Source organism: Lagopus muta, chromosome Z, assembly GCF_023343835.1.
Source record: "Lagopus muta isolate bLagMut1 chromosome Z, bLagMut1 primary, whole genome shotgun sequence".
Lineage (NCBI taxonomy): Eukaryota > Metazoa > Chordata > Aves > Galliformes > Phasianidae > Lagopus > Lagopus muta.
The window spans coordinates 48,854,199-48,867,884 of NC_064472.1; the positions used below are offsets into that span (position 1 = coordinate 48,854,199).

The window sequence follows — 13,686 nt, forward strand, 5'->3', positions numbered from 1 at the left end:
ACTTCTTAACACTTAAAGTTGGCTTTTACTATAGTTATTGTACTCAAGATAATATATCATTTCAAATACTGAAGACTGTGGTATTTACAGTGTGTTTATTTGTAGCTACAGCTCTGTTCAGCTTAAAGATTCCCAATATAATACTTTATTAAAAAAAACAGTATCTGGAATCACTTGAAGAATGAATTTCTCTGTAGACTAAGCTGTGGGTTTTCTCCTTTTCTTAGGGAGATACACATCAGAGAGCGATGTATGGAGCTTTGGAATCCTTCTGTGGGAGACATTCAGTTTAGGAGTATGCCCGTATCCTGGAATGACCAACCAGCAAGCACGAGAACAAGTTGAGAAAGGTAGGGAGTGAAAGAAATGCTATATACATCCATGAGGATGTAGTAGACAAAGAAAGATAGCAAGTAAATAATATCTGGAATTATTTATCTGGAATTAGCTATCTGGAAATGCTAGCAAAAATATTGTGAAATGATTTATTTGATAATTCTAACAAACATATATGTGTATTAAAAATGAAAAGGAATATATTAATGTAAAGGAGGAAGAACTTCTAGTGCATTATATGTATGCATAATACATAAAACATACATGTGTGTTACTAAAAGGTAAGATGAAGAGAGGGTGAATTTACTGCTATGCAAAGCAGAGGCTTGAGCAGAATGAATTATTTAAGATTATGCTAATACACCTATAAATATTCTAAACTACTAGAAGAAAAAATCTGTATCTTTCCATCTTCTATATTAAAGTATTTCAGACAAAGTTTTATCAGTTACAGAGGAAAATGGTAAGCTGCTTGAGCCATGAAAGCTGCATTTCTCCCCTACAAAATAATCAAAAGACTTTTATTAAAGTAGCAAATAACCATGAGCAGGATTTCAGGACTTTGATGTATTTTCATCATATTTAGTGACATTTCAGAACTCTGTGTAGTACTACTATGTAAAACAGATTCTAAATTAGTAAGACTGGTAATTGATTTTTAAAAAGCGTAGTTTGGTGGTGGCGTGGTCACTGTTGTTATTATCACTGCAGATGACCACCAAGGCTTATCCTTAAAAGGCTAAAGCAAAAATTCAATCTTTGTCAAAGCAGAGACATATATGTAAAAGTAAGTTTTACTACCTAATTACTGTTTGAATCCACTGCAAAGAAATTGGTCCAGATGAAAAATTAAGAAGTATTTTTTTGCCTTTCTAGTTTTTTTGTACTATGGAAAAACATTCCTGATGGCCCATCAGAAATTCTCTTTCAGTTTTTCTTCTAGAATCATCATTCCTTGTATCACCATGTTTTTCTGGTTTTCACAAAATTACAGTTCATCTGTTAGGATAGTCAGCTAGGATATTCCAGACTTTCTTCCTGATTTATCTGTCTCAATTCCTCAATCAGTATGAGTCATCAGTACATTTAGTTGCTTGAATGCTTACAATTAAATCAGGATAATTTAAATCCCAAATTGAGTATATAGAATCGCTTCGCTTTAGAGACAAAAAGTAGTTGCTGCCATCACTGTTTTGAAGAATTAGTTTATAGGGACAACTTCATGAAGGAAAGCATTTTAATGTGGCTTCATATTATCAGTGTCTTAGAGCTCATTCGTTCTCCTTTGAAGTTACACGGATCAGTCTTGCATCTAGAGCAGACACATATACTATAAAATAAATCAAAATCAGTTCTTTGATTTACCCGTTGTGTGAGTATAGTGTCATTTATACTCTGCTTTACAAAGAGAGAGATTTCTAAAGTAAGCCTGACGTCACAGAGCTGTGTTAGCTGTAGAACCCTGTGTGCCAGCCCATTGTGCTGTTCTCTGCCTGTAATTAACCCTGAGAGCTGTATTTGGTAAACAGTTCACAGAATGACAGAACATCTGAGGTGGACAGAGACTTCTGGGTCCCGTGTGGTCTCCTGTTCAAGTAGGGTCACTCAGAGCACGGTGCCCAGGACCAGGTGACTTTAGGAGATCTCCAGTAAGGAGACCCCACAGCCTCTCTGAACAGCCTGTGCCAGTGCTCCATCACCCACATAGCACAGAAGTGCTTGCTGATGTTCAGAAGGAGTGTCCTGTGTTCCAGCTTGTGCCGATTGCATCTTGGCCTGGCATAGTCCAACCCTGAAAAGAACCTGGATCCATCCTCCCTTCAGGTATTTGTACTCAATGGTGAGATATTCCCTGGAGCTCTTTTCTTCACCAGGTTGAATCCAAGCATTTTAAGCCTTAACTTAGAGGAGAGATGCTTCAGTCTCCTCAGTCTTTATGGTCCTCCTCAGGACTCCTTGCACTCTGTTCATGCTCTCTTGTAGAGGAGGGCTCAAAAATGGACCCTACTCTCCACGTGTGGCCTCATTCACCAGTGTTTAGAAAAGAAGGATTATGTCCCTCCACCTGATGGCAATGCTTTGCCAAACATGGCAAAGTATCCCACAAGCCTTCTTTACCACAAAGGTACCTGGCGTACGTACTTCTGTCTGGCTCACATTCAACTTGGTGTCCACCAAGAACCTTGAGGCCTTTTCTACCAAGCTGCTTTCCAGATGGGTGGTCCCAGCATGTCCTGGGACCAGGGGTTGTTACTCCCCAGGTACAGGACTCTGCACATCTCCATGTAGAAATTTATAAGGTACATTTTTCCAGCTTTTTGAGTTTCCTCTGGATGGCAGCATGGCAGTGGTATGACAGCCATTCCTCCCAGTTTTGTGTCACCTGCACACTTGCTGAGGGTACACTCTGCCACAAGATCCAAATCATTAATGAAGATGTTAATCAGGCCCCAGTACTGAGCCCTGGTGTATTTCTCTAATTACAGCCCTCCTAGTTGACTGTGTGCCTTCCTCTAGGCCTGACTGTTCAGCAGATTTTCAGTCCACCTGTCTGCACATTCAGACTGTATTTCAAGTGCTTCTCCATTCAGATATACTGGGATGTATTGTTAATAGCCTCACTGAATGAGCCAGCCATGTGCAGCCCAGAAGGCCAACTGTGATCTGGGCTGCATTAAAAAAGGGGTGGCCAGCAGGGAGAGGGAGGTGATTGTCCCCCTCTACTCAGCTCTTGTGAGGCCCCATCTGCAGCACTGCGTCCAGACCTGGGGCCCCCAGCACAGGAAGGACGTGGAGCTCTTGGAACAGGTCCAGAGGAGGCCACTAAGAAGATCAGAGGGCTGGAGCACCTTTCTGTGAGAAAAGGCTGAGGGAACTGGGCTTGTTTAGCTTGGAGAAGAGAAGGCTCCAAGGAGACCTCATTGTGGCCTTCCAGTACTTGAAGGGAGCTTATAAACAGGAGGGAGAACAATTGTTTAAATTGGCGGATAGTGACAGGACAAGGGAGAATGGTTTTAAACTGAGACAGGGAAGGTTTAGCTTACATATTAGGAGGAAGTTTTTCACTCAGAGAGTGGTGATGCACAGGAACAGGTTGCCCAAGGAGGCTGTGGATGCCCCATCCCTGAAGGCATTCAAGATCAGGCTGGATGTGGCTCTGGGCAGCCTGGTCTGGTGGTTGGTGACCCTGTACATAGCAGGGGGGTTGAAACTAGATGATCATTGTGGTCTTTTTCAACCCAGACCATTCTATGATTCTATGAAATCCCTTGTTCTGTCACCTACAAATATGATGATTTCATCACAAAGATCTTCAGATTGACTAACTACTCCCACTGACTTTGTTATCCTTCATGTGCATGGAAATGGTTTCCAGGATTAGCTGCTCTATGATTCATGTGAAGCTGACATACCTGTAGTCACTGTGTGCTTCCCTCCCTTCCTGAAGATAGGAGTATCATTTGCTTTCCTCCTTGTTCTTGGATGTTTTTTCCAGTCCTCTTGATCAATCAAGTACTATCAAGATTGGCCTCTTGGTGACATCTCTGTCAGCATTTGCGGTTGCTTCTCATCAGGTTCTATGAACCTACATATGTTCCAGTGTGCTTAGGTATTCTCTGACCTGATCTTGTTCCACCATCTTGCTTATTTCTTGCTCCAGACTTCTCCTCTTGTCCTTCAGGCCTAGGATTCCTGAAAGCCAGTCTTGCTGGAAAAGACAGAGGCAAAGAAGGGATTCAATTCCTCAGCCTTTGCCTTCTTGAGCAGTGAGCTTACATTTTCCCTAGCCTTTGTTTTGCCATTTGTGTACTTATCAAAGCCCTCCTTCTTGCCTTTGACATCCCTGGAAGGATTCCACTCTTGCTGGGGTTTTGTTTTCCTAACCTCAGCCTAGGTGCTTGGCCGTTGTCTTTGTATTCCATCCAACACACTCGTCCTCTTCGTGCTCCCTTTTTTTTGCTTGAGTTTTGCCAGGAGCTTATGGTTTTTGACTGCAGGGCATTCTGGGATTTTTGCTTTACTTTTTGCTCATTAGGAAGTTGCCCTTATTGCTGTGGGTACATCTCTTTAGTCCATTCATCTATGGCTTTTGAATTATCAGCTGCAAATAAGTGGTTGTTCATTCTCCCGTTCATCTCTAAGTCATTGACCTTCAGTTTTCAGAGCAGACTGCCTTCAGGAGCAAATCAGAAGAATATTAGTGTTAGGATGATGTGGAAAAATACAAAAATAAGTTAAGAAAATGAGGGGGAGGAAAGGGAACTTCTTGAGGATACAAGGAGTGGAAGAGCAATGAACATAAAGGTCTTTACATTTTGAAAGAGTAAAAAAATCTACTCCAGTCTTGGTTATAATTCCCATTATTAATGATTTTGCAGGTTGTTGCCCTCAGCAATGAGAAACATATAGACAATGTACCCTACACAACTGAAATGTCACCTGAGCTTGGGTTAGATTAATACTTATCCATCCTTATGGGGTTGTGTACTGAAGAATTTGTTCATATTACAAGATGTAAAACTGACCCTCAATTATTTTTTAATTGTGAGCTTTGCACATTTCTTTTTAAATTCGTCAATATACATTAGTTTTCAGCGCTGAACTTTTTCCCCTTTTCTTGTGTACCAGGTTACCGAATGTCAGCACCACAGAAATGCCCAGAAGAAATATATAAAATAATGCAGAGGTGCTGGGACTATCATCCCGAGAACCGACCAAAATTCAGTGAGATTCAGAAAGAGCTATCTTCAATCAAAAAGAAAGTGACATAGTGATGTACTAGTGCCAAACTCAATATGTGGGACTTGATTTTCCATTGACGTATTTTTTCCCCTTAAACACTATGCGTTTATACAACATTATTTGCAATATTCATTTAGGATTACTTTAAAATTAACTGGTTTTTATATACATGTGTACCATCTTGAATTATGTCTACACCTGCATTAAAGACATATACTGCCAAATGCTATATATCCAATCACAGTAATATTGTCATTTAGGTTACATGTAAATAGGAAAGCAGATACTGTAGATTTAAGGAATTGTGGCTTTTATGTGTTTTACAGCAAGTAACTGCTAATTTTTCAGAGTTTTTCTACTTAACACAGTCTTCTCACTCTGCTGTCCCTGTCTCAGTTGTCAACACCAGCAGCTCTCTAACATGGTGACTGTGTCATGCATGTTGGCCTTAAGACTGAAGACAGTTTTGACAAGTATTTCAGCTAGAAATTTTTGTATTTTTCAAATTCTATCTGCAACTTATTCTTTTTTTTTATGATAGCTTGTTTCAAGGGTAAAGGTCAATTAGATTCTGGATGTAAGTTTGCTTACCAAACAGCAAAATCCAGAAATTTCTTCTGTAGAAAATTGAGCTACATGTTCATTTCTTACCATGCTATATTAAGTTCTTATGACTTTTGATATTATTTACCTATGCCCTTTAGTCTACCCCTTTTTTTTCCTATGAAGCCATCAGAATTCAGTAATGTGTCTTCTTTAATTACCTATGTTTGTTTAAGAAACAAACAAAATAACAGTCATTGAGCACATTCATTGTTAAGAGATACTGCAAATCATCTGTCTTCCAAAGAATGGGTAAAAACAATAGGCCAACAGAAAGAGGTTTGCTAACGATAGCAGCATTGTAATAGGTGACCAATAGCATTGATCTTAGAGGAGTTAAACAGTGTAAATTTCTAGATTTGCTTTTGATCTGATGTTTTTCCCTTAAATTGGCAATAACCCTCAGTGTGCTGTTGGAGCTTTTAAAAGGTTACACAAAAAAAAGCACATTCCATGCGTAGTGTTGAAGGGAAAACGCTATGTTTATATGGCATGAGGAATTATCCAAGAAACCCAAATAAGAACGTGTATTTTAAGTCTGTGACAGGTGAAACGAAGCAGAGTAGAAATACTCACCTTCTAAATTTTTAAAATCATTACAATCAGGTTTTAAAAGATGGGGGATAGACAAATTGTAAATGTCACCAAAAATAAAGGAAACTTGTTAAAAAAAAAAAAAAAAAAAGGTAACATTCCATAGTATAAGATACAGTAGACAGGGAATAGAGGAAAGGTACAGTGTGTTGCTCTGACTTTGTGTTCTCTTCATAGTGGGGATCATTTTCTTTTGTTTCTACATAGAAACAAAAACAAGTTACAGTACCCTGGTCCGAGCTCCAGAGTTAAGGTGCTTAAGATTTCTTCATGAATTAAATAAAATTTTTCAGATCAAGGAATGTCTGTTGCTGTTACTACAAGTACACGGAGACTGAAGGTAACACAGCATTATTAGCCCTATGTAGTGAAATCTGTGGCTACACTGCATTTTTATTTCCCTTAAGGCGGCTTTTCTGTCATCCACAGAATTTATGCTCTTTTAAAGCATGTTTGTGGTAGTGCAGGGTGGTAATGATTAAGGGCTATGTGTGACAAAAATATGTGTAATCTAAAAGAATTTGTCTGGGGGCTGCTCCGAAAGTAATGCATCCTGTTTTATTACGTTGGTCCATGATGTCAGAGGCAGTTGATTGTGGTATGGCAGCACAGGGGCAGCCTGACAATATGGCATCTGACATGGAAATGTAGATGAAGCAAATGTGTGTCACTGAATTCCTCCATGTAGAAAAAATGGCACCCACTGGCATTCATTGATGCTTGCTGAGTGTTTGTAGAGCCTGAACAGTCAGGTGGTGGGTGGTGCATTTCAGCAGCGGTGCCAGCAGTTTACCTCCACTGGTGCAGGTTTTTATAAGCACAGCATGCAGGCTTTTGTTCTTTGCTGGCAAAGATGCATAGCTCATGGTGGTGCCAGTGTTTGGAATTAATGTATTGTAGTTGAGAATTTGCTCTATCAAATAGTGTTATTGTGCTTTTTGTATCTGTCGTACTTTCCATGGAAGTCAGTGGGAGGCATTACTTCTGGAGCATCCTACATGCATACCCATTAAGGTGTAATACTTGGCAAACTTGATGGCCTGAATTGAAACTTCCTTATCAGGAAATTCCTTATACTGGACGTATTTTCTTAGTACTGTATTTCCGAGTAGCCCAAAGATATTTTTCAAGAGCAGTGGGAAGCATTCTTGTTCATTTGTGTGCTATTAAGTATTACACACAGTTTGTGCCTTAATTTGCTTGTATGCTAATGCAAATGCAAGTGCACTAAGATTAAGAAATGCACCACAACGATATGGAAAAATCCCTGTCTCAAATCTATTATTAATCCAACTGCTGGTCATTAGGTATGCACCAAGAAAGTCTGCAAGTAAGGGTAATGGTGTCTTCTCTATCAGCATTCATTGATTCTCTGGAGAGTTGATATTCTTCTTCTGTGAAAGAGATGAATTACGTTTCTTTGCTATATGCCCTGGACAGAAAAAAAAACAAAAAAAAAAAAAAAAAAAAAAAAAAAAACAAAAAACAAAAAAAACCCCAAAAAAACAAAAAACAAAAAACAAAAAAAAAAAAAAACCCTTCTTTTTAACGAAATACTATTTTATTTGTCCATCTTGATTCTCATATATAGATAAGAAATGCATTCTTATTTATTCTGAAATGATTAACATTTGTAATTCATATCACAGTTCTGTTTAAATGTAGTGTACTTCTTAAAAAATGGGGATAATTCAGCAGCAAGAAGATATATTGTTGCTGCTGAAGTCAGCATAAGTTCAGCTAAAAAATAATCATTCTTCAGGAGAATACCAGCTTGAGTTTAAAATAAAATAAATTATAACACATATAAAAGGTATAAAATGAATTTAAACACATAGTCTCTTCAATTATTTAATGCTTTTTTTTTTGCCTTTTTTTTTTTTTTTTTACAATTAATTTTTCAGTGTTTGTGGCAGAATTTGTTCATCTTTTCTCATTTGTAGTTAATGCCATTATACTTTAGGAAGTGCAATCCCTGCCTATGAATACTTAGTCTCTAAGTTTCTATGAATTTCTTGCTGGAGGAGAGTTTACAAACAAAACTGCCCTATGATGAAATGTAAGAGACAGACATAGTATTCAGGAGCCAAAGTCACCACATCTGCTTTCTATGAACTTTTGATGACTGAAGTCTTGCATTATGCATAGGTTGTGCAAGTACTTGTGGCTGCACATAGCTTGTAGACTTGATTTGCTATGGAGAGTTCACAAAAAATGTCAGTCTCTCTTGGACATACAGTATTTCAAGTAGGTTCTTAAATCTGCACTCAGTCTCAGCCAGGTGGAGTCCAAAGGAGTTCTGAACTGTGTACACTGCTCAATGGGAGGGACTCAGAATACTCTTAAGGGCTGAGCCCAGATGTTGTCTTCAGAATTCAGCTGTCGGTGAAATCATGAGGATTCCTCAGCATTTCAGTTTTATTGGAAGCAAAGTATTGAAAAGCATCGTGTCTGTAAACAAACTCACTTCAGCAGAGGTGTAATCTTTTAGAAGTAGCACTCCACCAAGACCTTATCCTTCAAATGTACATTTTCGTCAGTTTCTAATAAAAACAATGAGGCAGTTTTTCATGTAGTGACTAAAGTTATTTTGCATTTCTTCTTCAGTTTGTAAAGTCTCATCCTGTTTATGTGAAGCAGAGAACTAGTTAAGGAAATAGTAGCTTATTGTTTAATCTGTGTCTTTAACCACCTGTTATAATTACCCACACCTGAAACTTACTATGATGTTATCCATTCATTATCTATTATGACTATTTTAACTACTTTGTTAAGCTTATTGCACCCATTGTAAAGATACTGTTGGTAAAAAGCACATGCAATAAACGAATAAGTAAATAAACAAGTACTTCTCCTGAGGTTACATAGAATAACCAGAACCCAGAAGCATTTAAAAATGCTTTGCATCTCTTCCCAGATGTCCTGCTGCACGGATAGTACCAGTTGTCATTAACTGCAGAGCCTGTGTCCTTAGTCTGACTGTCACGTCCTCTACATGGCAGTGCCTCTGATGCATTTTCAACTGTGAATTGTTGGAAGGGATGAGTTAGTGTGTAAATAGTGTCATTACAGATGATATTCAAGAGCATCACTTCTGGAGGTGGCTGGTTGTAACGAGCAGTGATAAATCATTCTAAGGATGGAATAAAAAGAAAGAGGCAAATAGGGAAAATCCACTTCCTATAACAGCTGTCTCATTTGTGGGCAGTACTAATGTTGTTACAGCAGTGCACTTGTATTTGTAACGTTTTTATGACTAAGAGTAAATTAGTTTGCTATTAAAATAAGAGTTCATCAATTACTATTTTTTTCTTAAAGCGTAAAAGAACTTGTGATATTCTTGCCAGGCTATTTCTTGGATATTGTGGAGGGAAGAATACACAGAGGATGGAGAGATGCCCCTTGTACCAAACAAGGTATTTTCTTTTTCTTCTTTCAGAAATAAAGAGCTTTAATTAGTAACAAAAAAGCACAGAGGAAGTCCTGTATTCCTGAAGTTCTAAGCAATCATGGCTTAAGAGTGGTGTGCTAAATCAGCTCTGTTAAGCAGGTTTTATTCTGATTTCTTCCTGCAGAAATGACTGTAAGAATGGAGTCATTAAACATTCACAACTTACGGCTTATAAGAAAAAAAAGCATTAACAGCAACACCTATCATCTTTCTATAAGAATAACATCAGTAAAGAGTGTTTTTTGTAGTCTTATACTAGAATCCCCCCAGCACAGCATTTCTTCCTAAAACGCAAAAAGAAAAAAGAAAAAAAGGACACCAAAAACACCAACAGGAAAATAACCCACGTAAAAGTCTCACGCTGAAAACCCAAAAATCCGTTGTCAAATTCTGAATGCTCTTCCTAGTGTTGTCACTGATCCTTCACTGAAGCAGATAATGCAGCTGTGATTTCAGCTCTGTCCATTTCTCAGCATTGCATGTTTGTGCACTATTAACACTCAGCTTCACTTGCAGACTTGGCTTGGTGAGAGTGTTCCTAAATTGCCACTATTTGGAATTGCCATCTAGTTTTAGGACTACAAAACCTTACAGACCAAGTACATAGCTGACATTTATGAGTTCTGAAAGAGGTGCATCTTCCTCCATTTAAACCATCCAAAAAGTTAAAGCATTTCTGCTTTTTAAAAGGAGAAGTCAGAGATTTCTTCTAGATTACATGTGTTGAAAACATGTGCAAGGACCTTCTACTACTGAAAAAGCACAGATCCACATTGTCGTCTCTATAGTCAGCTCAGTCTTTCCTAACATTTGAAGAAATCCCTAATTATCAAATTCAGTAGTAATATGAAACATTGATTTTGTTACGTAAACTACTTCACTCAGATCCTGTGCTTGAATTATTCAAGATCCTTCCACTGCTCACGGTGTGTGGGGGGTAATTCCAGCTGAGCTCTGCTGTAGTGCTCTGCGCCCTGCATCTCTGAACTGTTCCTTAGTTCTGACACTGCCACATACCACGCGTGGTGCCTGTCGCTTAATCCAAGGAAGTTACTCTTGTGACAGAAAAACTTCAAATGTATCTCTGGCTTAGTTTGACTCAAAAATATTATAGTGCCATTATACTCTCCTGTGGCAACGTGTTTGTATGAAGACTGAACTCACTGTGAATTAAGGTGAAGCGCATCATCCAAACTGTGTTTCCAATCGTGCTACAAATCCTGGGTGTATCATGAATTGTACATACCATAAAAGACACTGAAAAACAGCATTCCTGACTGCCTGGTTTGTGGTACAGAGCGTCCCGCTCACATGGAAAAATTATGAAGCTAATTGCACTCCTGGAAAAAGGGATGATTTGCTGACAGACCAGATACAAAATGCTATCTTTGAAATTAGTAGCAATGACTTAATTCTCACTAAACCTCCTTGTAAATATGCCTTTTAATTGCCAGGAATTCCCTCTGACTGTTGATTTGCATTATTTATATCCATTTTTCTTTTATAAATTTGACTTCCATATGTGATACAATGTTTACTTGTGCTGGTAGTTTTATCCACTACCTCCAAATACTGAGCCGTGCAGCTTCAGGAGCTGATCGTTGCTTTGCTCAGTCTGCAAACTCTGCAGGGAGTCAGTCTTCCAAGAGGTGTCCAAGTTGATACATCTTAAGGCTTTGTAAATATCAGCAAAAGTAATTGTTTCAGTTCAAACCTGTTGCAGTTCTAACAGCAGTCTTCCTTATAGGAAACACCACTTTAGTAGTAGCATTTGAGTGTTATTTGAGTTCAACAAGAGGGTAGAACTCTTTAGGGCAAAGGCGTAGTTAGTTGCACCATTCTAGTGCAAAGGAATAGCTCTCACCATGAAAGTGAATTGCTGGGTTCCAATTACAATGGCTAGGTGCCCTTGGTCATGCTGGTACATGGCATGGATGCGGCCAGGTTGCTGTAGGAAGGGCCTTGAAGTCTGCATGGGACACTTCTGTAAGACACTTAATGCTTGCTGCAGTCTGCCAACAAACTTGCTGGTGAGGGGAAGCTTGCTGCATGGTGAGTTGTGACTGATTGCTGGCATTGCCTGAGCTTGTGCATAAGGGAAGAGCAACAGCATTATTTCATTGTCAGGCAAAAAAAGACTGTCCAGGCAAACGAAAGAGGAAATATGCGAGGGGGAGCTTTCCTTCCGTCTTCTGTTTAGTCATGTTACAGATTCAAATCTCCAACAGAGCTACGCACTAGGGAAAATGTTCGTGTTCCTGCTGTTGTGTAACCTGTAACTGACAGGTTAACCGGATGGGTTTATTTCCAAAAAACATCTAATAGGATGAAACAGGCTCATTGCACAAGGCACAAAAGTCAGGCGGACTCCTAAAAGGAAATTGCTGAGGACTGAAACCCCAAACACTTGTCCTTTCTGTAGAAGGTCTGTATAGTTACATGTGCATCCAAAGGACTCCCATAGAGTAGTCTGGGGCTAACTGTTCTAGGATGCCTGCTTTTCAGCTGCAGGTGTTTCTTTTCCTTTGTGCCATTGCAGCAGCTGGGAATGGCAGAGGGGCACTGAGGGAGGGCCGGGTCACGGAGCCACGTGCAAGGGATCCTCGACACCACTGATCATGAGTAGGTTACAGCTTGCAAACAAACTTTCTTTTCCAGTTTATGCCTGAGTTAAACACCAGCAAGTTTAATATCAGGTAAAGCACCTTTTATGCTCCTGTTGTTTAAAAATAATATTGTGAAACATTGGTAATACATAACACTGGAAATGAGTGCATGGATAGTAACACATGTAAATACAAACAAAAATACCCCACATCACAAGTTCATCTGACTTCTAAGCAAGACTGAAATAATGACTATGTAATACAGTTGCCAGTTGTCTGTCCTTTATAATTTTAAATAGATCTGCAATCTAACTCCATTTATTTGCCATTTTTTAATATACTTTAAGGTTACCCTTTTGAAACTTCAGCTAACTTTTATTTTCCTAGGCTCATACAAAACAGAATTCTTGTAAACTGCAGGCCATTTTTGAATAATGCTCTGTCTTTTCTCATGGACAAGTTACATGTGCCCTTTTTACTGTACTCTTCCAATAAATGTAAAATATCTGTATCGAGCTGTCTCATTTTACTTGATATTAAAAAGATGTATTCATTCACTTGCTCTGTAGCCAAAAGAAGACCTAACAGTGCTCAGGGGAATACAACAATTCAAAGTAGTCTGTAGTTCTCTAAGAAAGAAAATCAAATGTTCAGGTTTGTTTGCTGGGTAGTTGTTTTCTTTGACAACTTCAGGAGTTACCCCTTTGATCCTTATGCCTAGTTTGCCTGTCACTTGTCTCCTCTTTTAATTGGGAAGAGACAAGAAGAGTAACCAAGTCGGCACAAGTGGAAGAGGTTTGAAACCTGGGGCTTTAGCTCTGCAGTGCTGATGGTGGTGTAACACCACGCTCATTTTAATTCAAGCTAGAATTACACTAAGGAGCAAAGCTCTGAAAAGTGAACATCCGTATTCTGCAAAATCCTTCCTCTTTCTACACACATTTACAGTTAAGAGCAATGCAACAATGCAGATGCATTCTATACTGTTTATTTTGCATGATTTTGTGCTCTGTTCACTTGATATGAAAAAAAAAATGTTGCTCACATTACTCACGTTTTAAATATTTTGATTTTTTAGATCTATTTTATATTTTACTTCAAATGAAACCAATCATGGTAATAATTCCCATTTTTACCATGCTTTGATGCAGATTCTTCTATTTCCATAATCACTTTTTAGTGTTAGCTAATACGAAGTCTGCAATTCAGAAGTTATGGCTGAGGTAAGAAAACAGAACTATTATGCTACAAAAAAAGATTTAAACATCTTTTCAGATCTCATGGTTATAAATAAATCACTGAAAGAACTGTTCCAGCTGCCTTCTGCTCCCTGCAGCTGCACCTTGCTCGAAC

The 13,686-nt window shown here is 38.7% G+C and overlaps 1 protein-coding gene across 3 annotated transcripts in view; it reads left to right on the top strand.

Moving 5' to 3' along the window:
- FER (FER tyrosine kinase) overlaps positions 1 to 12,819 on the top strand; it is a 176,051-nt gene extending 163,232 nt beyond the window's left edge. For all 3 annotated transcript variants that reach the window (XM_048931375.1, XM_048931374.1, XM_048931376.1), the window contains 2 exons: positions 228 to 350; positions 4,966 to 12,819. In XM_048931375.1, the coding sequence (XP_048787332.1) occupies positions 228 to 350; positions 4,966 to 5,108 (266 nt within the window). In that variant the 3' untranslated portion in view covers positions 5,109 to 12,819. The remainder of the gene's footprint in view (positions 1 to 227; positions 351 to 4,965) is intronic.
- The last annotated feature ends 867 nt before the right edge of the window (positions 12,820 to 13,686 follow it).